Source organism: Struthio camelus, chromosome 32 (genome assembly GCF_040807025.1).
Source record: "Struthio camelus isolate bStrCam1 chromosome 32, bStrCam1.hap1, whole genome shotgun sequence".
NCBI lineage: Eukaryota > Metazoa > Chordata > Aves > Struthioniformes > Struthionidae > Struthio > Struthio camelus.
The window spans coordinates 1,075,588-1,100,611 of NC_090973.1; the positions used below are offsets into that span (position 1 = coordinate 1,075,588).

The 25,024-nt window shown below is 68.6% G+C and overlaps 1 protein-coding gene across 1 annotated transcript in view; it reads left to right on the forward strand.

Annotated features, from left to right (window-relative positions):
- Positions 1–817: 817 nt before the first annotated feature.
- The window catches only part of RNF40 (ring finger protein 40), a 29,302-nt gene continuing 5,095 nt past the window's right edge, over positions 818–25,024 (forward strand). Inside the window, exons 1-13 of the mRNA XM_068923144.1 lie at positions 818–991; positions 1,993–2,160; positions 6,770–6,941; positions 8,915–9,160; positions 11,845–11,957; positions 12,030–12,176; positions 12,995–13,069; positions 14,023–14,142; positions 14,225–14,404; positions 15,769–15,904; positions 17,807–17,928; positions 18,747–19,294; positions 21,747–21,864. Of these exons, the coding sequence (XP_068779245.1) occupies positions 860–991; positions 1,993–2,160; positions 6,770–6,941; positions 8,915–9,160; positions 11,845–11,957; positions 12,030–12,176; positions 12,995–13,069; positions 14,023–14,142; positions 14,225–14,404; positions 15,769–15,904; positions 17,807–17,928; positions 18,747–19,294; positions 21,747–21,864 (2,277 nt within the window). The 5' untranslated portion in view covers positions 818–859. The remainder of the gene's footprint in view (positions 992–1,992; positions 2,161–6,769; positions 6,942–8,914; positions 9,161–11,844; positions 11,958–12,029; positions 12,177–12,994; positions 13,070–14,022; positions 14,143–14,224; positions 14,405–15,768; positions 15,905–17,806; positions 17,929–18,746; positions 19,295–21,746; positions 21,865–25,024) is intronic.

The window sequence follows — 25,024 nt, forward strand, 5'->3', positions numbered from 1 at the left end:
CCCCCCCAATGCCCAGCGTTACTCCCCCTTTCCCCATCCCGCCCGGATACCCGTTGCTACTCAATGTTACTCCTTGTTACTCCCTGTTACTCCCTCATTTTCCTATCACCGCTCACCCCGCGTTACTCCGTTACCCCCCAATGCCCGGCTTTGCTCCGTCTTCCCCGTCCTGCCCTGATACCTGCTGTTACTTGACGTTGCTCCTTGTTACTTCCTGTTACTATCTCATTTTCCTATTTAGCTCTCACGCCTTGTTACTCCCCGTTTCCCCCTTGTTACCCCCCTAATGCCAGTGTTGTTCCCTCTCCCACCCGTCCCGCTGTCATACCTGCTGTTACTTGGCGTTACTCCTCGTTACTCCCTGTTACTCTCTCATGTTCCTGTTCACCCCTCACCCTGCATTACTCCCCGTTGCCACCCAATGCTCAGCATTGCTCCCTCTTCCCCCCACCCCGCCCTGATACCTGCTGTTACTTGGTGTTACTCCTTGTTACTTGCTGTTACTATCTCATTTTCCTATTCAGCTCTCACCCCGCGTTACTCCCCATTTCCCCCTCGTTACCCCCCAATGCCCAGCGTTACTCCCTCTTTCCCCGCCCCGCCCTGATACCCGCTGTTACTTGATGTTGCTCTTTGTTACTCCCTGTTACCCCCTCATTTTCCTGTTCACCCCTCGCCCCTTGTTACTCCCCGTTACTCCCCAATGCTCAGCGTTGCTCCCTCCCCCCCACCCCCTGGATACTCACTGTTACTCTACGTTACTCCTTGTTACTCCCTGTTACTCACCGCGACTCCCGGTCGCGCTCTGCTCCTCAGCGTCACCGGCCAGCGCTCCGGGCGGCCCCGTCCGGCCGGCGCCATGTCGGGGGCGGGGGGCAAGCGGGCGGCGGGCGAGGGGGGCGCCGGCCCCCCCGAGAAGAAGGCGCCGCGCGACGAGCAGCCCCCGACCACCCTCATCGAGCCCCTGCGCCTCGGCGGCATCTCCTCCACGGTGGGTACCCGCTGCGCGCCCCCGGACGCCTGGGTCCCCTCTCTCCCCCGGACACCTGGGTCCCCCCTCTTCCCCCCCCCTCCCCCCCGGGCGCCTGGGTCCCCCCCTCCCCCCCGGGCGCCTGGGTCCCCCCCCCGGACGCCTGGGTCCCCTCTCCCCCCCCCCCCCGGGCGCCTGGGTCCGTCCCCCCCACCCCGGACGCCTGGGTCCCCTCTTCCCCCCCCCCCCCCCACCCGGACGCCTGGGTCCATCCTGCCCCCGGACGCCTGGGTCCCCCCCCCCCCCCCCCCGGGCGCCTGGGTCCCCTCTTCCCCCCCCCCCCCCCCCCCCAACCCGGACGCCTGGGTCCTTCTCACACCCGGACGCCTGGGTCCCCTCTCCCCCCCTGCACACCCGGTCGCCTGGGTCCATCCTGCCCCCGGACGCCTGGGTCCCTTCTCCTCTCCCCCCTCCCCCCTGCCAGACACCTGGGTCCCCTGGGGTGGCCAGACCTTCCCAGGCCCGGACACCTGGGCCCCCCAGACACCTGGGTCCCCTGGGGTGGCCTGAACCTGGTGGGTGCCCGGACGCCTGGGCCCCGCGGATTGGCCGGGATGCCAGGACACCTGGGTCCCCCAGAGGCCTGGGTCCTCTGAGGTCACCTGAGCATGATGGGTGCTGGGACACCTGGGCCCCCCGGACACCTGGGCCCCCCAGAGTGGCCTGAGCTTGGCCGGGATGCCAGGACACCTGGGCCCCCCGGACACCTGGGCCCCCCAGAGTGGCCTGAGCCTGGTATGGATGTTGGGACGCCTGGGTGCCCCGGACACCTGGGCCCCCCAGAGCGGCCTGAGCTTGGCCGGGATGCCAGGACGCCTGGGTCCCCCGGACACCTGGGCCCCCCAGAGCGGCCTGAGCCTGGCAGAGGCGGAAGGTGGGGTGGGGGGGGGGACCCCGGGTTGCCGGGGGTGGGGGGGCGCCGCGGGAGGCTGACGGCGCGCCCGGACGCCTGGGCCCCGCAGGAGGAGATGGACCTGAAGGTGCTGCAGTTCAAGAACAAGAAGCTGGCGGAGCGGCTGGAGCAGCGGCAGGCGTGCGAGGACGAGCTGCGCGAGCGCATCGAGAAGCTCGAGAAGCGCCAGGCCACCGACGACGCCACCCTCCTCATCGTCAACCGCTACTGGGGCCAGGTGGCGTGTCCCCCCCCCCCCCCCAAAACCCCATCCCTGACCCCAAATTGCATCCTGGCACCCCAAAATCCCGTCCCCGAACCCCAAACCCCATCCTGACACCCCAAAATCCTGTCTTCCAGCCCCAAAATCCCATCCCGGGGCCCCAAAGTCCTGTCCCCGAACCCCAAACCCCATCCCGGCACCCCAAAATCCTGTCTTCCACCCCCCAAAATCCTGTCCTGACCCCCCAAAATCCCGTCCCCGAACCCCAAACCCCATCCTGACACCCCAAAATCCTGTCTTCCAGCCCCAAAATCCCATCCTGACGCCCCAAAGTCCTGTCCCCGAACCCCAAACCCCATCCCGGCACCCCAAAATCCTGTCTTCCACCCCCCAAAATCCTGTCCTGACCCCCCAAAATCACGTCCCCGAACCCCAAACCCCATCCTGACACCCCAAAATCCTGTCTTCCAGCCCCAAAATCCCATCCCGGGGCCCCAAAGTCCCGTCCCCGAACCCCAAACCCCGTCCCGGCACCCCAAAATCCTGTCTTCCACCCCCCAAAATCCTGTCCTGACCCCCCAAAATCCTGTTTTTGAACCCCCAAATCCCACCCTGACACCCCAAAATCCTGTCTTCCAGCCCCAAAATCCCATCCCGGGGCCCCAAAGTCCCATCCCCGAACCCCAAATCCCATCCCGGCACCCCAAAATCCTGTCTTCCACCCCCCAAAATCCTGTCCTGACCCCCCAAAATCCCGTCCCCAAACCCCAAACCCCATCCTGACACCCCAAAATCCTGTCTTCCAGCCCCAAAATCCCATCCTGGGGCCCCAAAGTCCTGTCCCCGAACCCCAAACCCCGTCCCGGCACCCCAAAATCCTGTCTTCCACCCCCCAAAATCCTGTCCTGACCCCCCAAAATCCTGTTTTTGAACCCCCAAATCCCACCCTGACACCCCAAAATCCTGTCTTCCAGCCCCAAAATCCCATCCCGGGGCCCCAAAGTCCCGTCCCCGAACCCCAAATCCCATCCCGGCACCCCAAAATCCTGTCTTCCACCCCCCAAAATCCCGTCCCCAAACCCCAAACCCCATCCTGACACCCCAAAATCCTGTCTTCCAGCCCCAAAATCCCATCCTGGGGCCCCAAAGTCCTGTCCCCGAACCCCAAACCCCATCCTGGCACCCCAAAATCCTGTCTTCCACCCCCCAAAGTCCTGTCCTGACCCCCCCAAATCCTGTTTTTGAACCCCCAAATCTCATCCTGGCACCCCAAAATCCTGTCTTCCAGCCCCAAAATCCCATCCCGGTGCCCCAAAGTCCCGTCCCCGAACCCCAAACCCCGTCCCCGAACCCCAAACCCCGTCCCGGCACCCCAAACCCCGTCCCGGCACCCCAAAATCCTGTCCTGACCCCCCAAAATCCTGTCCTGACCTCCTAAAATCCTGTTTTTGAACCCCCAAACCCCATCCTAACACCCCAAAATCCTCTCTTCCAGCCCCAAAATCCCATCCCGGGGCCCCAAAGTCCTGTCCCCGAACCCCAAACCCCGTCCCGGCACCCCAAAATCCTGTCTTCCACCCCCCAAAATCCTGTCCTGACCCCCCAAAATCCTGTTTTTGAACCCCCAAATCCCACCCTGACACCCCAAAATCCTGTCTTCCAGCCCCAAAATCCCATCCCGGGGCCCCAAAGTCCCGTCCCCGAACCCCAAATCCCATCCCGGCACCCCAAAATCCTGTCTTCCACCCCCCAAAATCCTGTCCTGACCCCCCAAAATCCCGTCCCCGAACCCCAAACCCCATCCTGACACCCCAAAATCCTGTCTTCCAGCCCCAAAATCCCATCCTGACGCCCCAAAGTCCCGTCCCCGAACCCCAAACCCCATCCTGGCACCCCAAAATCCTGTCTTCCACCCCCCAAAATCCTGTTTTTGAACCCCCAAATCCCATCCTGACACCCCAAAATCCTGTCTTCCAGCCCCAAAATCCCATCCCGGTGCCCCAAAGTCCCGTCTCCGAACCCCAAACCCCATCCTGACACCCCAAAATCCTGTCCTGACCCCCCAAAATCCTGTTTTTGAACCCCCAAATCTCATCCTGGCACCCCAGAATCCCATCCCGACGCCCCAAAGTCCCGTCCTCGAGCCCCAAATCCCATCTCCAAGCCCCGATTCCTGTCCTGGCACCCCAGCCCCCCGAAATCCCGTCCTTGAGCCCCCAAAACCCCATCCCTGAACCCTGAATCCTATCTTGGCACCCCCAAATCCTGTCTTCGAGCCCCAAAATCCCGTCCCGACACCCCAAAGTCCCGCCATCGACCCCCAAATCCCACCCCAAGCCCCGATTCCTGTCCTGGCACCCCAAAATCCTGTCTCTGAGCCCCAAAACCCCATCCCGGTGCCTCAAATCCCACCCCCAAGCCCCGATTCCTGTCCTGGCACCCCAAAACCCCATCCTGGCACCCCAAAATCCCATCCCCGAGCCTCGAATCCCCTCCCGGCACCCCAAAACCCATCCTTGAGCCCCAAAACCTGATCCCAGCACCCCAAAACCCCAAGTCCCAAAATCCCATCCCAGCACCCTAAAACCCTATCTTTGAGCGCTCAACCCCGTCCCGACACCCCAAAACCCCATCCCGGAGCCCCAAAACCTCGTCCTGGCACCCCAAAATCCATCCCCACACCCCAAAACAGCATCCTCAAGCCCCAAAACCTTGTCCTGGTCCCCCAAAATCCATCCCAGCACCCCAAAACCCCATCCTGGCACCCCAAAACCCCATCCCTGAGCCTCAGAACCTCGTCCTGGCACCCCAAAATCCATCCCCACACCCCAAAACCCCATCCCTGAGCCCCAAAACCTCATCCTGGCACCCCAAAATCCATCCCCACACCCCAAAACACCATCCTCAAGCCCCAAAACCTTGTCCTGGTCCCCCAAAATCCATCCCAGCACCCCAAAACCCCATGCTGGTGACCCCAAAACGCCGTCTCCGTGCCCTGAACCCTGTCTCTGAGCCCCAAAATCCCATCCCGGTGCCCCGAATCCTATCCTGGCACCCCAAAACCCCTTCCTGAGCCCCCAAAATCCCGTCCTGGTGTCCCTGCGACCCCCAGACCCCCTCCTGGCACCCCAAAACCCCTTCCTGAGCCCCCAAAATCCCGTCCTGGTGTCCCTGCGACCCCCAGACCCCATCCTGGCACCCCAAAACCCCTTCCTGAGCCCCCAAAATCCCGTCCTGGTGTCCCTGCGACCCCCAGACCCCCTCCTGGCACCCCAAAATCTGGTCCTGGCACCTCAAAATCCCTCCCCGCACCCCAAAATCCTGTCCTGACCCCCCAAAATCCTGTCCTGAGCCCCCAAATCCTGTCCTGAGCCCCCAAACCCTGTCCCAGTGCCCCCAAATCCCATCCCCTCACCCCAAAATCCGTCCCTGCGCCCCCAACCCCGTCCCTGTGTCCCCAAAACACCCCCGTCCCCCCCCCCCAACGACACCACGATGCCCCCCCCCCCCCCCAAAAACATCCTGGTGCCCCCAAACCCACCCTGGCACCCTCTAACCCCTACCAGCGCCCCCCGAATCCCCCCGTGGACCCCCCCCGGGGCCCCCCCAACCCCTGCTACGGACCCCCAGACCCTGCCGAGACCCTCCCGAATCCTTCCAGACCCCCCGACCCCCCTGAGACTCCCCCCCCCAAATCTTCCCTTGGGCCACCAGTCCCTGTTGGGACCCCCCTAAGCCCCCCAGACCCCCTCTGACCCCCTCAACCCCTGTTGGGACCCTCTTAACCCCCCCAATCTCCCCCCAGACCCTGTTGGGACCCCCCCAATCCTCCCCCAGACCCCTCTGGACCCCCCAACCCCCCTGGGACCCTCTCAGACCCCTCCGGACCCCCCCCCAGCCCCTGTTGGGACCCCCCCCCCCAAATCCCCTGCAGACCCTTCCGGACCTCCCCAGCCCCTGTTGGGACCCCCCCCAAATCTCCCCTCCCCAGATCCCCCCCCCCGACCCCTCTGGACACCCTCAGCCCCTGTTGGGACCCCCCCTAACAGCTCCCCCCCCCAAATCCCCCCTCCAGCCCCTGTTGGGACCCCCCTCAACCCCCTCAGACTCCTCCGGACCCCCCAACCCCCCCTGGGACCCCCTTAGACCCCTCTGGACCTCTCTGGAGCCCCCCCAGCCCCTGTTGGGACCCTCCTAATCCCCCCCCCACCCAAATCCCCCCCCAGCCCCTGTTGGGACCCCCAGAACCCCCACCATCCCCCCCCAACCCTCCCCAGATACCCCCCCCAGACCCCTCTGGACCCCCCAACCTCCCCCCGGGACCCCCCTAACCCCTCCCAGATCCCCTCCGCCCCCTCTGGACCCCCCCAGCCCCTGTTGGGACCCCCAGAACCCCCCCCAATCCCCCCTAACCCTCCCCAGATACCCTCCAGACCCCCCACCCCCCCCGAGACCCCCCCTGACCCCTCTGGACCCCCCCAGCCCCCTCCAGGCTCCCCCAGCCCCTGTTGGGACCCCCCTAAGCCCCCCCCCCCAAATTCCCCCCAGCCCCTACTCGGGACTCTCCCCCTGCCCCAATTTTGGGGGGGGGGTTCCTGATGCCCCCCCCGTCCCCCCCCCCCAGCTGGACGCGGAGGTGCAGGCGCTGCTGCGGCGCTGCGAGGGCGACGGCCCCCCGCGCCCCCCCCCGGCGACCCCCCCGAGCCCCGGCCCGAGGCGCCCGACCCCCCCGGCGCCCCCCCCGGCGAGGCCGAAGGCCCCGACAGGAGGGGTGAGACGGGGGGCAGTTGCGGGGGGTCCGGGGGGGGGCAATTGGGGGTCCAGGGGGGCAACTGGGATCTCGGGGGAATAATGGGGGTCTGGGGGGGGCAATTGGGGGTCCAGGGGGGCAATTGGGGGTCCAAAGGGGGTCTATGGGGGTCCAGAGGGGCTCAATAGGGGTCTGGGGGGGTAATGGGGGTCTGAAGGGGATAATGGGGGTCTAGGGAGGGTCAGTAGGGGTCCAGGGGGGCAGTTGGGGGTCTGGGGGAGTAATGGGGATGTGGGGGGGGGTAATGAGGGTCGGGGGGGTCAGTGGGGGTCTGAAGGGGATAATGGGGGTCTAGAGAGAACCAGTTGGGGGTCTGGGGGGCCAGTTGGGGGTCTGGGGGGGCAGTGGGAGATCTGAGGGGGCAATTGGGGTCTGGGGGGGGGTAATGGGGTTCTGGGGGGGCAATTGAGAGGCTGGGGGGATAGTGGGGGTCTAGGGGGGGCATTTGAGGAGCTGAAGGGATAGTGGGGGTCTGGGGGGGTAATGGGGGTCTTAGGGAGGGTAATGGGGCAAATAGGGATGTTGAGGGGCACATGGGGGTCCTGGGGGGGCACATAGGGGGCAAATGGGAGTCCTGGGGGGGGCAATAGGGAGTCTGGGTGGGCAAATGGGGGTCTGGGGGGGGTAATGGGTGGTCTGGAGGGGCAATTGGGTGGGCTAATGGGTTTTTGGAGGGCAAATGGGGGTCGTGGGGGGCAATTGGAGGTCTGGGGGGGCTCAGGGGGTCCCTTGGGTATCTGGGTAGGTCTTGGGGGTCCCTGGGGCATTTGGGGGGGCATTGGGGGTCCCTGTGGTTATGAGGGGGGCTCAGCGGATTCCTGGGGTGTCTTGGGGGGGGTCCCAGGGGGGTCCCTGGGGTGTCTGGATGGGTGTTGGGGGTCTTTGGGGTGTTTAGGGGGGTGTTTGGGGTCCCTTGGGTGTTGAGGGGGGTCTTGAGGGTCCTTGGGGTGTTTGGGGGGTCCCTGGAGTGTTTGGGGGGGTCTCAGAGGGATCCCTGGGGTGTTTAGGGGGGTCTTGGGGATCCCTGGGGTGTCTTGGGGGGGGTCCCTGGGGTCCCTGGGGTGGGTCTTGGGGGTCTCTGGGGTGTTTGGGAGGGCTCAAGGGGTCCCTGGGGTGTTTGGGGGGGGCTCAAGGGGTGCCTTGGGTGTCTGGGTGAGTCTTGGGGGTCCCTGGGGTGTTTGGGGGGGGGCTTGAGGGGTGCCTTGGGTGTCTGGGTGAGTCTTGGGGGTCCCTGGGGTGTTTGGGGGGGGCTCGAGGGGTGCCTTGGGTGTCTGGGTGGGTTTTGGGGGTCCATGGGGTGTTTGGGGGGGTCTCAGAGGGATCCCTGGGGTGTTTGGGGGGGGTCTCGGGGGTCCCTGGGGTGGGTCTTGGGGGTCTCTGGGGTGTTTGGGAGGGTTCAAGGGGTCTCTGGGGTGTTTGGGGGGGGCTCAAGGGGTCCCTGAGGTGTCTGGGTGAGTCTTGGGGGTCCCTGGGGTGTTTGGGAGGGCTCAAGGGGTCCCTGAGGTGTCTGGATGGGTCTTGGGGGTCCCTGGGTTGTTTGGGGGGTCTCAGGGGGGTCCCTGGGGTGTCTGGATGGGTCTTGGGGGTCCCTGGGTTGTTTGGGGGGTCTCAGGGGGGTCCCTGGGGTGTCTGGATGGGTATTGGGGGTCCCTGGGGTGTTTGGGGGGGGTCTCAGGGGGGTCCCTGGGGTGTCTGGATGGGTCTTGGGGGTCCCTGGGGTGTTTGGGGGGGTCTCAGAGGGATCCCTGGGGTGTTTGGGGGGGCTTTGGGGGTCCCTGGGGTGGGTCTTGGGGGTCTCTGGGGTGTTTGGGGGGGTCTCAGGGGGGTCCCTGGGGTGTCTGGATAGGTCTTGGGGGTCCCTGGGGTGTTTGGGGGGGTCTCAGGGGGGTCCCTGGGGTGTTTGGGAGGGCGGAAGCACCCTGACTCCCGCCGTTTCCCCCCCCCCCCCCGGTCCCGCAGATGCAGCAGCAGCCCCCTGGGGCGGCCCCGCGCCGCCGCCGGGTGCCCCCCACCCGCCCCCGCCGCCGCCGGGGGCCCCGCTGGGGGCGCTGCTGGCGGCGCTGGCCCGCAGCAGCGCCGAGGAGGGCGAGCTGCAGCTGCGCCCGCGCCTGGCCCGCGCCCGCGCCGGCCTCTGCCGCCTGGTCGAGGGGCTGGCGGGCGCCCACCGGCGCACCCAGGAGCTGGGCGCCCGCCTGGCCGCCCGCCGTGAGTGTCCCCTCCTCGTCCTTGCCGCCGGGGGCGGGGGGAGCCCCGGACGCCTGGGCCCCTTTCTGGGGGGGGGGTTATGGGGGGCTCTGGACACCTGGGCCCCTTTCTGGAGGAGCTGGGAGGGGGTTATGGGGAGCCCCGGACGCCTGGGCCCCTTTCTGGAGTAGCTGGGAGGGGGTTATGGGGAGCTCCGGACACCTGGGCCCCTATCTGGAGGAGCTGGGAGGGGGTTAGGGGGAGTCCCGGACGCCTGGGCCCCTTTCTGGGGGGGGTTAGGGGGGGCTCTGGACGCCTGGGCCCCTTTCTGGGGAGGGTTATGGGGAGCCCCGGATGCCTGGGCCCCTTCGTGGGGGGGCTGGGAGGGGGTTAGGGGGAGCCCCGGACGCCTGGGCCCCTTTCTGGGGGGGGTTATGGGGGGCTCCGGACGCCTGGGCCCCTTTCTGGAGGAGCTGGGAGGGTGTTAGGGGGAGCCCCGGACGCCTGGGCCCCTTTCTGGGGGGGGGTTAGGGGGAACCCCGGACGCCTGGGCCCCTTTCTGGGGGGGGTTATGGGGAGCCCTGGACATCTGGACCCCTTTCTGGGGGGGGTTAGGGGGAGCCCCGGACGCCTAGGCCCCTTTCTGGGGGGGGTTAGGGGGAGCCCTGGACGCCTGGGCCCCTTTCTGGGGGGGTTGCGGGAGCCCCGGACGCCTGGGCCCCTTTCTGGGGGGGGTTATGGGGAGCCCTGGACGCCTGGGCCCCTTTCTGGGGGGGGTTAGGGGGAGCCCCGGACGCCTGGGCCCCTTTCTGGGGGGGTTGCGGGAGCCCCGGACGCCTGGGCCCCTTTTTGGGGGGGGTTATGGGGAGCCCTGGACATCTGGACCCCTTTCTGGGGGGGGTTATGGGGAGCCCTGGACATCTGGACTCCTTTCTGAGGGGGTTAGGGGGAGTCCTGGATGCCTGGGCCCCTTCTTGGGGTGGCTTGGAGGGGGTTAGGGGGAGCCCCGGACGCCTGGGCCCCTTTCTGGGGGGGGTTAGGGGGAGCCCCGGACGCCTGGGCCCCTTTCTGGGGGGGTTGCGGGAGTCCCGGACGCCTGGGCCCCTTTCTGGGGGGGGGTTAGGGGGAACCCCGGACGCCTGGGCCCCTTTCTGGGGGGGGTTATGGGGAGCTCCGGACGCCTGGGCCCCTTTCTGGGGGGGGTTAGGGGGAGCCCCGGACGCCTGGGCCCCTTTCTGGGGGGGTTGTGGGAGCCCCGGACGCCTGGGCCCCTTTCTGGGGGGGGTTATGGGTAGCCCCGGACGCCTGGGCCCCTTTCTGGGGGGGTTGCGGGAGCCCCGGACGCCTGGGCCCCTTTCTGGGGGGGTTATGGGGAGCCCTGGACATCTGGAGCCCTTTTTGGGGGGGGTTATGGGGAGCTCCGGACACTTGGGCCCCTTTCTGAGGGGATTAGGGGGAGCCCCGGACGCCTGGGCCCCTTCTTGGGGTGGCTGGGAGGGGGCTAGGGGGAGCCTCGGACGTCTGGGCCCCTTTCTGGGGGGGTTATGGGGAGCCCTGGACATCTGGAGCCCTTTCTGGGGGGGGTTTTGGGGAGCTCCGGACACCTGGGCCCCTTTCTGAGGGGATTAGGGGGAGCCCCGGACGCCTGGGCCCCTTCTTGGGGTGGCTGGGAGGGGGCTAGGGGGAGCCTCGGATGCCTGGGCCCCTTTCTGGGGGGGTTATGGGGGGCTCCGGACGCCTGGGCCCCTTTCTGGAGGAGCTGGGAGGGGGTTATGGGGAGCCTCGGACGCCTGGTCCCCTTCCTGGGGGGGCTGGGAGGAGCTGGGAGGGGGTTAGGGGGAGTCCCGGACGCCTGGGCCCCTTTCTGGAGGAGCTGGGAGGGGGTTAGGGGGAGCCCCGGACGCCTGGGCTCCCTTCGTGGGGGGCTGGGAGGAGCTGGGAGGGGGTTAGGGGGAGTCCCGGATGCCTGGGCCCCTTTCTGAAGGAGCTGGGAGGGGGTTAGGGGGAGCCCTGGACGCCTGGGCCCCTTTCTGGAGTAGCTGGGAGGGGGTTAGGGGGAGCCCCGGACGCCTGGGCCCCTTCTTGGGGTGGCTGGGAGGGGGCTAGGGGGAGCCTCGGACGCCTGGGCCCCTTCCTGGGGGGGGTTAGGGGGGGCTCCGGACGCCTGGGCCCCTTTCTGGAGGAGCTGGGAGGGGGTTAGGGGGAGCCCCGGACACCTGGGCTCCCTTCGTGGGGGGCTGGGAGGAGCTGGGAGGGTGTTAGGGGGAGTCCCGGATGCCTGGGCCCCTTTCTGGAGGAGCTGGGAGGGGGTTATGGGGAGCCTCGGACGCCTGGTCCCCTTCCTGGGGGGGCTGGGAGGAGCTGGGAGGGGGTTAGGGGGAGTCCCGGATGCCTGGGCCCCTTTCTGGAGGAGCTGGGAGGGGGTTAGGGGGAGCCCCGGACGCCTGGGCCCCTTTCTGGGGAGGGTTAGGGGGAGCCCCGGACGCCTGGGTCCCCGTTGCCCTCGGGTGGTCGGCGGCGGCTTCCCGGACGCCTGGGTCCCCGTCGCCCTCGGGTGGTCGGCGGCTTCCCAGCCTCCCAAGCGCCGCGGCCCGGACGCCTGGGTCCTTGAGGTCCCTCTAGCCCTCCGCGGGTGGGATGAGGGGGGGGCGGCGGGGGCGCGAGCGGGTGGCCCGAGCCGGGTGCCAAGCGAGCGGGTGCCGCAGCGGAGCTGGACGAGGCGCCGCGAAGCCTCAACCGGGAGCTGCTGCGGGAGAACCGGCGCCTGCAGGACCTGGCCATGCAGCTGCAGGAGAAGCACCACCGCGTCTCCCTCGAGGTAGGACCTTTCCCCCGCCGTCCCCCCCGACAACCCCGAGCACCCTCGGGTGACCGTCGGCGTTGGCCGCAGCTGGCCGAGCTGCAGGACAAGGCCACCTCGGCCGAGACCAAGGTGCTGGAGATGGAGACCACGGTGGAGGACCTGCAGTGGGACAGCGCCAAGCTGCGCAAGCGCGAGCACAAGCTCAACCGCCACCTCGCCGAGGCCCTCGAGCAGGTAGCGGCGCCCCCCACCACCCCGGCGTGTCCCCCGTGCCCGGCGGCTCTCGGGGTGCCCTGGCTGCCCTCAACGCGGCGTTTTGGGCCGCCCGGGTGCCACCACGGCCACCGCTGCCACCACCGGTGCCGCCAGCCGGCTCTCGGGGCGGAGGGGGGGATGTCTGTGGCGCTAGAGGGTGCCCCTGGGGTCCTTCCGTGTCCCCTGGTGTCTTCCCTGTCCCCAAGGTGCTGCTATGTCCCTTGGGGTCCTTCTGTGTCCCCTGGGGTTGTTTGCTGTCTCCAAGGTGCCCCCGTGTCCCCTGGCGTCCTCCCATGTCCCCTGGTGCCCTTCCGTGTCCCCAAGGTGCCCCTATGTCTCCTGGGGTCCCTCCATGTCCCGTGAGGTCCCCTCATGTCCCCTGAGGTCCTTCTGTGTCCCCAAGGTGCCCCCATGTCCCCGAGGGTCCTTCATGTCCCCCTGGGGTATCTCCATGATCCCTGGATGCATCCATGTCCCTTGAGGTCCCCTCACGTCCACTGGGGTCCTTCCATGTCCCCTGGGTGCTCTCATGTCCCCTGGAGTCCCTCCATGTCCCTTGGTGTTCCTCCATGTCCCCCTGGGGTGTCCCTAAGTCCATTGGGTGCTCCCCTGTCCCCTTGGTGTCCTCTCATTTCCCCTGGGTCCCCCTATGTCCCCTGGGGTGCCCTCGCGTCCTTTTGTGTCCCCTCATGTCTCCTGGGGGCCCACCACGACCTTTGGGCTCCCCCCGCGTCCCCCTTGGTGTCCCCCTGGTGTCCCCGGCGGTCCCTGACGCCTCCCCCCGTTTCCGCCGCCAGCTGAACTCGGGTTACTACGCCTCGGGGAGCTCGGGGGGCTTCCAGGGGGGGCAGATCACCCTCAGCATGCAGAAGGTAACGGGGGTCCTTGGGTGGGGGTCCGGGGGGGGTTTAGGGCTCCCTAGGGTTGGTTTTGGGGGGGGGGGTCTTGGGTGGGCTGGGAGGTCCCTGGGGCTGGGTTGGGGAGGTTTTGGGGGGTCTTGGGTGGGCTGGGAGGTCCCTGAGACTGATTTGGGGAGGTTTTGGGGGGTCTTGGGTGGGGTTGGGGGTCCCTAGGGCTGGTTTGAGGAGGTTCTGGGGGTTCTGGATGGGGTTAGGGGTCCCTGGGCTGGTTTGGGGAGGTTTGGGGGGTTCTGGGAGGGGTTTGGGGGTCCCTGGGCTGCTCTGGGAGGGTGGGGAGCATTTGGAATTTAGAGGGGGGGGGTCTGAGGAGGTCCTAAGGGGTCAGGGGGGATTTGGGGGCCCCCAATTTCTCCCCCTACTTCTTTTTCCAATTTGAGATACTGAATATAGAGCTGGAGAAACTGGGGAGGTCTGGGGGGTTCCTGTAGGTTTTTGGGGGGGTTGTTGGGATTTGGGGGGGGTCTAGGGATGTCCTATGAGGTCTGGGGGTGTCGGAGAGGATTCAGGGCCCCCCATTACCCTCAGTTCCCCCTTTTCCCCCTCCCCACCCCGGTTTGAGATGCTGAATATAGAGCTGGAGAAACTGGGGAGGTTTGGGGGGTTTCTGCAGGGTTTGGGGGGGCTCGATGGGATTTGGGGGGTATCTAGTGGTGTCCTATGGGGTCTGGGGGTGTCGATGAGGATTTAGGGTCTCCCATAACCCCCAATTCTCCCCCTTTCCACCCCAGTTTGAGATGTTGAATATGGAGCTGGAGGAACTGGGGAGGTCTGGAGGGTTCCTGTGGGTTTTTGGGGGGGGTCGTTGGGATTTGGGGAGGCTCCAAGGATGTCCTATGAGGTCTGGGGGTGCCAGAGAGGATTCGGGGTCCCCCATAACCCCCCTACTTTGCCCCCCAACCGCCCAGTTTGAGATGCTGAACGCGGAGCTGGAGGGCAACCAAGACCTGGCCAACAGCCGCATGGCGGAGCTGGAGAAGCTGCAGCAGGAGCTGCAACAGGCCGTGCGGGGCCACGAGCGCCTCAAGGTGCCGCCGGGTTTGGGGGTGGCGGGGAGGTGGAGACCCTCCAACCCAACCCCGGGACCCCGCTGAGCCCCGGCCCCCGCAGGTGGCCCTGCGCTCGCTGCCCGAGGAGGCGGTGAAGGAGACGCTCGAGTACAAGGTGCTGCAGTCGCAGTTCTCGCTGCTCTACAACGAGAGCCTCCAGGTGAAGACGCAGCTGGACGAGGCCCGCGCCCTGCTCCTGGCCACCAAGAACAGCCACCTGCGCCACATCGAGCACATGGAGGTGGGCCCCGGCGTCCGGGGCGGGGGGGCCGGCGTTTGAGGATCTCCCGGGAGGTCTCGGCAGCTTGGGGATGGTCTAGCAGGTTGGATTTGGGCGACCTGGGAGGGTCCCCGCATCCCTGCAGGAGTCTCGGAGGCTCCTGGAGGTGCCGGGGGGGACGTAGGGTCCCGTTGGGGTCTTGGGGGGCTCCTGGAGATCCTGGGTGGGTTGTGGGGTCCCTTTGGGGTCCCAGCAGAGGTCCTAGAGGTCCTGGATGGATTGTGGGGGTCTCTTTGGGGTCCCTGGGAGGATGTGGGGTCCCTTTTGGGGGTCCCAGGGAGGCTCCTGGAGGTCCTGGCTGGGTTGTTGGGATCCTTCTGGGGCCCCGGGGGGGGGGGTCCCTTTGGGGTCCCAAGAGGGCTCCTGGAGGTCCTGGGGGGGGACCTGGAGTCCCTTTGGGATCCTATGAGGGACTTGGAATCCCCTTGGGGTCCTTTTGGGTTCCTGGAGGTCCCAGGGGAGTCCTGGGGTCCCAGGTAGCTCCTGGACATCCTGGCTGGGTTGTTGGGGTCCTTCTGGGGCCCCAGGGGGGCTTCTGGAGGTCCCAGGTGGGTTTGGGGTTCCTTTGGGATCCCTGGAGGGACGTGGGGTCTCTTTGGAGTTCCTTTGGGGCCCTAGAGGTCCTAGCTGGGTCCTGCTGTCCCTTTGGTGTCCCATTGGGGTCTCTTAGGGCTCCCAGGGAGCTCCTAGAGGTCTTAGGTGGCTGCTAGGATCCTTTTAGGGGTCCCAGGAGGGACTTGGGATGCCCTTGAGGTCCCTTTGGGGGCTCCTGGAGATCTCAGGGGGATCCTGGTGTCCCTTTGGGGTCCTGGGTGGCTTCAGAGGTCCCTCTGGGGTCCTGGAGGTCTCAGGGGGGTCCTGGTGTCCCTTCGGTGTCCCAGGGGGGGTCTCTTAGGGCTCCCAGGGGTCTCCTAGAGGTCCTGGGTGGCTGCTGGGGTCCTTTTAGGGGTCTTAGGGGGGAACTTGGGATGCCCTTAAGGTCCCTTTGGGGGCTCCTGGAGATCTCAGGGGGATCCTGGTGTCCCATTGGGGTCCTGGGTGGCTCCAGAGGTCTCTTTGGGGTCCTGGAGGTCTCAGGGGGGTCCTGGTGTCCCTTTGGGGTCTCCTGGAGGTCTCAGGGGGGGTCCTGGTGTCCCTTTGGTGTCCCAGTGGAGTCTCTTAGGGCTCCCAGGAGGCTCCTAGAGGTCCTGGGTGGCTGCTGGGGTCCTTTTAGGGGTCTTAGGGGGGGAACTTGGGATGCCCTTGAGGTCCCTTTGGGGCCTCCCGGAGGTGGTCCGACCCCCCGGGGCCGCGATGTCGCCCGCTAACCGCCCCGCCGGGCGCAGAGCGACGAGCTGAACCTGCAGAAGAAGCTGCGCACGGAGGTGATCCAGCTGGAGGACACCCTGGCCCAGGTGCGCAAGGAGTACGAGATGCTGCGCATCGAGTTCGAGCAGAACCTGGCCGCCAACGAACAGGCGGGTGAGCGCGCCCGGGGGCGCCGGGACACCCGCCGCCGCGGTACAACCCGCTGCTACCCCCTCCTGGGGTGTTACGACCCTCTAGTACCCCCCCCCCCCCGCCGGGGTTGGGGGAGGGGGGGGGACACAACCCGCTCTTACCCCGTCTTGGGGTGCTGTGACCTCATATTACCCACCCTGGTGCGGGGGTCCGACCCGGTGTTACCCTCTCTGGGGCTACAACCCTATATTACCCCCCTCCAAGGGGATACCACCTGCTATTGCCCCTTCCTGGGGTGCTACAACCTGATAATACCCCCGCTGGAGGGGGTACAACCTGCTCTTTCCCCCGTCCTGGGGTGCTACGACCTGATGTTACCCCCCACCAGGGGGGTACGACCCCATATTACCCCATCCTGGGGTGGTACAACCTGCTATCCCCCCCCCCCCCCCCGAGGAGGAGGTACAACCTGCTGTTACCCCCCCGCCCCGGGGCGGTAAGGGCCCAGCCTGACCATAGAGAGCAGGCTGGAGGACTGTGGCCAGCTCTTCCAGGTCTAGAGGGGCCAGGCAGGAAGCCTTTCGGCCAGGTCTCTATGGTCCTGGGGGGGGGGGGGACAGTCTGGAGGCCCCTCGCTGGGTGTCTGTGGTGCCCCACCTCCTCCCAGCGTATGGGATGCTCTAGGCTGCTCCTCCCCCCATCTCTATGGTGCCCCCCCCCGGCTGTCTGGGACAACCTAGGCTGTTCTCTCCCAGTCTCTATGGTATCCCTTCACACACTGACTGTCAGTGGGATTTTTTAGGTTGCTCTTTCTTCCCTCTCTATGGTGTTGCCCCATGGGATACCCGTAGGGCACTCTAGGCTGTCCCACCCATCTCTATGGTTGCCCCCCCCACCCAGCTACTTGTGGGGCGCTCTAGGTTGCTCCTGCCCCGGGGGGGGGGTGTCTGTGGGACGCTCTAGGCTGTTCTCTATAGTATTGGGGGGATGGGGGGGTCTATAGGATGTTCTGGTGTGATTTCCCCCCCCCCCCCAACATCTCTATGGTTCTCCCTCCCTGGTGCATTTCTGTGATCCCCTCTCCCCTGGTGCATCTCTATGGTGCCTTCCGAAGCGCATCTCTATGGTACCCCCCCCAGCTCATCTCTATGGTGCCCCCCCAAGTGCATCTCTATGGTCTGCCCCAGCTCATCTCTATGGTAACCCCCCAAGTGCATCTCTATGGTCTGCCCCAGTGCATCTCTATGGTGCCCCCCCAAGCTCATCTCTATGGTGCCCCCCCAAGTGCATCTCTATGGTCTGCCCCAGTGCATCTCTATGGTACCCCCTTATAGCTCATCTCTATGGTCTGCCCCAGTGCATCTCTATGGTACCCCCCCCCAAGCTCATCTCTATGGTCTGCCCTAGTGCATCTCTATGGTACCCCCCCAGCTCATCTCTATGGTACCTCCCCCAAGCTCATCTCTATGGTCTGCCCTAGTGCATCTCTATGGTACCCCCCAAGCTCATCTCTATGGTACCCCCTTATAGTTCATCTCTATGGTACCCCCCCAAGCTCATCTCTATGGTACCCCCTTATAGTTCATCTCTATGGTACCCCCCCAAGCACATCTCTATGGTGCCCCCCCAAGCACATCTCTATGGTACCCCCTCAAGCTCATCTCTATGGTGCCCCCCCTCAGCCCATCTCTATGGTACCCCCCTTCTCTCTGATCCCTTTCTCGGTGCATCTCTATGGTTCCCCCCCCCCAGCCCCTCTCTATGGTGCCCCCAGCGCTCCCCCACGGGCCGCTCTAGCCCGCCGCCCCCCACCGCCCGGGACGGGGTTGGAGGGGGTGGGCTGGGGGAGGGGAGCCGGGCCCGGACGCCGGGGCCCCGGGCCGCTGACCGGACTCCGTCCCCCCCCCCCCCCCCCCCGGCCAGGCCCCATCAACCGGGAGATGCGGCACCTCATCAGCAGCCTCCAGAACCACAACCACCAGCTCAAGGGCGACGTCCAGCGCTACAAGCGCAAACTGCGCGAGGTGCAGGCCGAGATCGGCAAGGTGGGGGCGGGGCCGAGGCGGCGGGGGGCGGGGTCAAGCGATGGGGGTGGGGCTGAGGCGGTGGGGGGCAGGGCCGAGGCGGATGGGGGGCGGGGTCAAGCGATGGGGGGGCGGGGCCGAGGCGGCAGACACAGGGCGGGGGCAAAGGCAGCAGGGGGCGGGGCCACAGCTGCAAGGGGGTGGGTGGGGCCAAGGTGGTGGGGGCAGGAAGAGGGGCGGGGTTATGACAGCGGGGGGGCGGGGTCAAAGCAGTGGGGGCGGGGCCGTAGCTGCGGGAGGCGGGGCCACGACGAGGGGTGGGGCTATGGTGGCAGGGGGCGGGGCCACATCTGCAAGGGGGCGGGGCCAAGCTGGTGAGGGCAGGAAGAGGGGCGGGGTTATGGCATCAGGGGCGGGGCCACAGCTGCGGGGGGCAGGATAAGGGGCGGGGCTATGGCAGTAGGGGGCGGTCTCAAAGATGATGGGCATGGGATGAGGGGCGGGGCTATGGCAGCAGGGGGCGGGGCCAAGTCAGTGGAGGTGGGACCGAGCTGGTGGGGGCGGGACGAGAGGCGGGGCTAAACTGGCAGGGGCGGGGCCAAGCTTATGGGGCAGAGCAAGGGGCGGGGCTAGGGCAACAGGGGGCGGGGCCGGGTTGGGGGTAGGAGGGGGCGTGGCCACGGTTGCGGGGGGTGGAGCCAAGCTGGGGGGGAGCAGAACAAGGGGCGGGGCCAGGGTGGAAGGGGCGGGGCCGGGGCAGAGGGTGGGGCCAAGGCGCCGGGGGAGGGGCAGTGGTCGCGGGGGCGGGGCCTCCCCTAACCCCGCCCCCTCTCCTCCAGCTCCGCCTGCAGGCCAGCGGCGCCGCCCCGCCCACCACCACCACCACCACCACCACCGGGGCCCCGCCCCCCGCCGGAGCCCCGCCCCCGCCGCTGCCGCCGGCCCCGCCCCCCTCCACCGCCGCCGCCGGCCCCGCCCCCAGCAGCGAGGAGGCGGGGCCCGCCGCCGCCCCGCCCAAGGAGGAGGAGGAAGGAGGGGGCGGCGGCCCCAACCCAGGCCCCGCCCCCGCCGCCGCCCCGCCCCCGCCCCCCCCGCCGCCCCCCCCGCCCCCGCTGCAGCCCCGCCCCCGCGAGGAGCCCGGCCGCCAGGAAGGGGGGGGCGGGGAGGAGGCGGGGGCGGGCGCCCCGCCCCCTCGCGAGGCCCCGCCCCCGCGGGCGGCGGCTCCTCCTCCCCCCGGCGGGGGCGGGGGCCGGGCCGGGGCCTGGCGGGAGCGGGAGCGGGAGCGGGAGCGGGGCCGGGAGCGCGAGAGGCCCAAGGGCCCCGGCGGCCCCGACGAGCCCAAGAAGAAGGAGTCGGAGCTGCTCAAGCAGCTGCGCGCCGAGCTCAAGTGAGCCGGGGGGGCGGGCCGGGGGGGCTGGGGGGCACCTACGGGGGGGCTGGGGGGATCTAGGGGGGTATTGGGGGTGACTACAGGGGGGTGGGGGGTGCCTAGGGGAGGCTGGGGGGATCTAGGGGGGTATTGGGGGCGCCTACGGGGGGTTGGGGGGATCTAGGGGGGTATTGGGGGCGCCTAGGGGGGGCTGGGGGGATCTAGGGGGGTATTGGGGGCGCCTACGGGGGGTTGGGGGGATCTAGGTGGGTATTGGGGGCGCCTAGGGGGGGCTGGGGGGATCTAGGGGGGTATTGGGGGCGCCTACGGGGGGGTGGGGGGTGCCTAGGGGAGGCTGGGGGGATCTAGGGGGGTATTGGGGGCGCCTACGGGGGGTTGGGGGGATCTAGGGGGGTATTGGGGGCGCCTAGGGGGGGCTGGGGGGATCTAGGGGGGTATTGGGGGCGCCTACGGGGGGTTGGGGGGATCTAGGTGGGTATTGGGGGCGCCTAGGGGGGGCTGGGGGGATCTAGGGGGGTATTGGGGGCGCCTACGGGGGGGTGGGGGGTGCCTAGGGGAGGCTGGGGGGATCTAGGGGGGTATTGGGGGCGCCTACGGGGGGTTGGGGGGATCTAGGGGGGTATTGGGGGCGCCTACGGGGGGCTGGGGGGTGCCTACGGGGGGGCTGGGGGGATCTAGGGGGGTATTGGGGGCGACTACGGGGGGGTGGGGGGTGCCTAGGGTAGGCTGGGGGGATCTAGGGGGGTATGGGGGGCGCCTACGGGGGGTTGGGGGGATCTAGGGGGGTATTGGGGGCGCCTAGGGGGGGCTGGGGGGATCTAGGGGGGTTTTGGGGGTGCCTACGGGGGGCTGGGGGGATCTATGGGGGCATTGGGGGTGCCTACGGGGGGTTGGGGGGATCTATGGGGGTATTGGGGGCGACTACGGGGGGGTGGGGGGTGCCTAGGGGAGGCTGGGGGGATCTAGGGGGGTATTGGGGGCGCCTACGGGGGGTTGGGGGGATCTAGGGGGGTATTGGGGGCGCCTAGGGGGGGCTGGGGGGATCTAGGGGGGTATGGGGGGCGCCTACGGGGGGTTGGGGGGATCTATGGGGGTATTGGGGGTGCCTACGGGGGGCTGGGGGGATCTAGGGGGGTATGGGGAGCGCCTACGGGGGGTTGGGGGGATCTATGGGGGTATTGGGGGCACCTACGGGGGGCTGGGGGCCCCTCTAGGGGTATTAGGGGCACCTATGGGGGGGCTGGGGTGATCTAGGGGGGTATTCGGGGGTCTGGGGGCACCTCTGGGGGTATTGGGGGCACCTACGGGGGGGCTGGGGGGATCTAGGAGGGTATTGGGGGCGCCTACGGGGGGTTGGGGGGATCTATGGGGGTATTGGGGGCACCTACGGGGGGGCTGGGGGGATCTAGGGGGGTATTCAGGGGGCTGGGGGCCCCTCTGGGGGTATGGGGGGCACCTACGGGGGGGCTGGGGGGATCTAGGGGGGTATTCGGGGTGCCTATGGGGGGCTGGGGTAAGCTCTGGGGGTATTGGGGGCACCCATGGGGGCGCTGGGGGAAGCTATGGGTGTATTGGGGGCACCTACGGGGGGGCTGGGGGCACCTATGGGGGGCTAGGGGCAGCTATGGGGGTATTGGGGGTGCCTACGGGGTATTGGGGGCACCTATGGGGGCCTGGGGGAAGCAATGGGGGTATTGGGGGCACTTATGGGGGGCTGGGGGGATCTGTGGGGGTATTGGGGGTGCCTACGGGGGGTCTGGGGGCACCTCTGGGGGTCAGGGGGCACCTACGGGGGGCTGGGGGCACCTCTGGGGGTATTGGGGGCACCTATAGGGGGCTGGGGGCACCTATGGGGGTATTGGGGGCACCTACGGGGGGTCTGGGGGCACCTCTGGGGGTCAGGGGGCACCTACGGGGGGGCTGGGGGCACCTACGGGGGTATTGGGGGCGCCTACGGGGGGTCTGGGGGCACCTCTGGGGGTCAGGGGGCACCTACGGGGGGCTGGGGGCACCTCTGGGGGTATTGGGGGCGCCTACGGGGGGTCTGGGGGCACCTCTGGGGGTATTTGGGGCGCCTACGGGGGGTCTGGGGGCACCTCTGGGGGTCAGGGGGCACCTACGGGGGGGCTGGGGGCACCTACGGGGGTATTGGGGGCACCTACGGGGGGCTGGGGGCACCTCTGGGGGTCAGGGGGCTGTTACGGGGGGAGGGGGGGGGGGGCCGTTCCGGGAGGTCTGGCAGGTCTCTAGCTCTGCCGCGGCTCAAACACGCCAACGACACGCGTGTGCGCCCGGCGGCGGCGTGCGTGCATGCATTGCGGGGCGGGAGCAGAAATGGGGGGGCGAGGGGCGGCGCGGGACCGCTCCCCCCCCACCCCCTCTCCACCGGGGGCCGGGGGGGGGAGCCGGCCGCCCCGCGTGCGCACACGCGTGTGCCCCGCGTGCGCAGGAAGGCGCAGGAGAGCCAGAAGGAGATGAAGCTGCTGCTGGACATGTACAAGTCGGCGCCCAAGGAGCAGCGCGACAAGGTGCAGCTCATGGCCGCCGAGCGCAAGAGCAAGGCCGAGGTGAGCGCGCGCCCGCACACGCCTGCGCACGCCCGCGCACGCCTGCACACGCCTGCGCACGCCTGCACACGCCTGCGCACGCCTGCGCGCGCCTCCCCGTCACACGCGCCTGGGGGAGCGCGTGGCGCTGCTGCTCTGGGGGCGTCCCGTCCTGTGGCGTGTCGTCCCGTGGCGTTGCGTGTCGTCCCGTGTCATTGCGTGTCGTGGCGTTGCGTGTCGTCCCGTGGCGTTGCGTGTCGTCCCGTGTCATTGCGTGTCGTCCCGTGGCGTTGCGTGTCGCGTCGTTGCGTGTCGTCCCGTGTCATTGCGTGTCGTCCCAGGGCGTGTCGTCCCGTGGCGTTGCGTGTCGCGTCGTTGCGTGTCGTCCCGTGTCATTGCGTGTCGTCCCAGGGCGTGTCGTCCCGTGGCGTTGCGTGTCGCGTCGTTGCGTGTCGTCCCGTGTCATTGCGTGTCGTCCCAGGGCGTGTCGTCCCGTGGCGTTGCGTGTCGTCCCGTGGCGTGTCGTCCCGTGGCGTGTCGTCCCGTGGCGTGTCGTCCCGTGGCGTCGCGTGTTCATGGCGCGTCGCGTTGGCCCGAGGAGGGGTGTGTGTGTGTGCGGGGGGGGTGACATGGGGGCTCCTCATCCAGCTCCCGGCGCCCTCCCGTATCGTGGCATGTTATTGCGTGTCAGGGATGTGTCACGACGTGTTGGGGCGCGTCACGGCATGTCGCGACATGTCACGGTGCGTTATGGCCTGTCGCGACGCGTGGGGCCGGGGGGCAGGTGGAGGAGCTGCGGGGGCGGGAGCTGGAGGAGGGTGAGCGGGGCCGGGGCCCCCCGTGTCGCGACATATCGCGATATATCGCGACGTGTCGTGACATATCGCGGCCCGTGGCGACGTGTGGGGCGGGGGGCAGGTGGAGGAGCTGCGGGGGCGGGAGCTGGAGGAGGGCGAGCGGGGCCGGGGCCCCCCCGTGTCACGATGTATCGCGACGTGTCGCAACGTGTCGTGACATATCGCAGCCCGTGGTGACGTGTGGGGCCGGGGGGCAGGTGGAGGAGCTGCGGGGGCGGGAGCTGGAGGAGGGCGAGCGGGGCCGGGCCCCCCCCGTGTCGTGACATATCGCGACGTATCGCGACGTGTCGCGACGTGTCGTGACATATCGCGGCCCGTGGCGACGTGTGGGGCCGGGGGGCAGGTGGAGGAGCTGCGGGGGCGGGAGCTGGAGGAGGGCGAGCGGGGCCGGGGCCCCCCGTGTCGCGACGTATCGTGACGTATCGCGACGTGTCGCGACGTGTCGCGACATATCGCGGCCCGTGGTGACGTGTGGGGCCGGGGGGCAGGTGGAGGAGCTGCGGGGGCGGGAGCTGGAGGAGGGCGAGCGGGGCCGGGGCCCCCCGTGTCGCGACATATCGTGACGTATCGCGACGTGTCGCGACGTGTCGTGACATATCGCGGCCCGTGGTGACGTGTGGGGCCGGGGGGCAGGTGGAGGAGCTGCGGGGGCGGGCGCGGGAGCTGGAGGAGGGCGAGCGGGGCCGGTGCCCCCCCATGTCGCGACATATCGCAACGTATCGCGGCCCGTGGTGACGTGTGGGGCCGGGGGGCAGGTGGAGGAGCTGCGGGGGCGGGGGCGGGAGCTGGAGGAGGGCGAGCGGGGCCGGGGCCCCCCCATGTCGCGACATATCGCGACGTATCGCGACGTGTCACGACATGTCGCGGCCCGTGGCGATGTGTGGGGCTGGGGGCAGGTGGAGGAGCTGTGGGGGCGGGAGCTGGAGGAGGGCGAGCGGGGCCGGGGCCCCCCCGTGTCGCGACATATCGTGACGTATCGTGACGTATCGCGACGTATCGCGACGTGTCGCGACATATCGCGGCCCGTGGTGACGTGTGGGGCCGGGGGGCAGGTGGAGGAGCTGCGGGGGCGGGAGCTGGAGGAGGGCGAGCGGGGCCGGGGCCCCCCCCGTGTCGCGACGTATCGTGACGTATCGTGACGTATTGCGACGTATCGCGACGTGTCGCGACATATCGCGGCCCGTGGTGACGTGTGGGGCCGGGGGGCAGGTGGAGGAGCTACGGGGGCGGGAGCTGGAGGAGGGCGAGCGGGGCCGGGGCCCCCCCCGTGTCGCGACGTATCGTGACGTATCGTGACGTATCGCGACGTATCGCGACGTGTCGTGACATATCGCGGCCCGTGGTGACGTGTGGGGCCGGGGGGCAGGTGGAGGAGCTGCGGGGGCGGGAGCTGGAGGAGGGCGAGCGGGGCCGGGGCCCCCCCCGTGTCGCGACGTATCGCGACGTATCGCGACGTGTCGCGACGTGTCGCGACATATCGCGGCCCGTGGTGACGTGTGGGGCCGGGGGGCAGGTGGAGGAGCTGCGGGGGCGGGAGCTGGAGGAGGGCGAGCGGGGCCGGGGCCCCCCGTGTCGCGACATATCGTGACGTATCGCGACGTGTCGCGACGTGTCGTGACATATCGCGGCCCGTGGTGACGTGTGGGGCCGGGGGGCAGGTGGAGGAGCTGCGGGGGCGGGCGCGGGAGCTGGAGGAGGGCGAGCGGGGCCGGTGCCCCCCCATGTCGCGACATATCGCAACGTATCGCGGCCCGTGGTGACGTGTGGGGCCGGGGGGCAGGTGGAGGAGCTGCGGGGGCGGGGGCGGGAGCTGGAGGAGGGCGAGCGGGGCCGGGGCCCCCCCATGTCGCGACATATCGCGACGTATCGCGACGTGTCACGACATGTCGCGGCCCGTGGCGATGTGTGGGGCTGGGGGCAGGTGGAGGAGCTGTGGGGGCGGGAGCTGGAGGAGGGCGAGCGGGGCCGGGGCCCCCCCGTGTCGCGACATATCGTGACGTATCGTGACGTATCGCGACGTATCGCGACGTGTCGCGACATATCGCGGCCCGTGGTGACGTGTGGGGCCGGGGGGCAGGTGGAGGAGCTGCGGGGGCGGGAGCTGGAGGAGGGCGAGCGGGGCCGGGGCCCCCCCCGTGTCGCGACGTATCGTGACGTATCGTGACGTATTGCGACGTATCGCGACGTGTCGCGACATATCGCGGCCCGTGGTGACGTGTGGGGCCGGGGGGCAGGTGGAGGAGCTACGGGGGCGGGAGCTGGAGGAGGGCGAGCGGGGCCGGGGCCCCCCCCGTGTCGCGACGTATCGTGACGTATCGTGACGT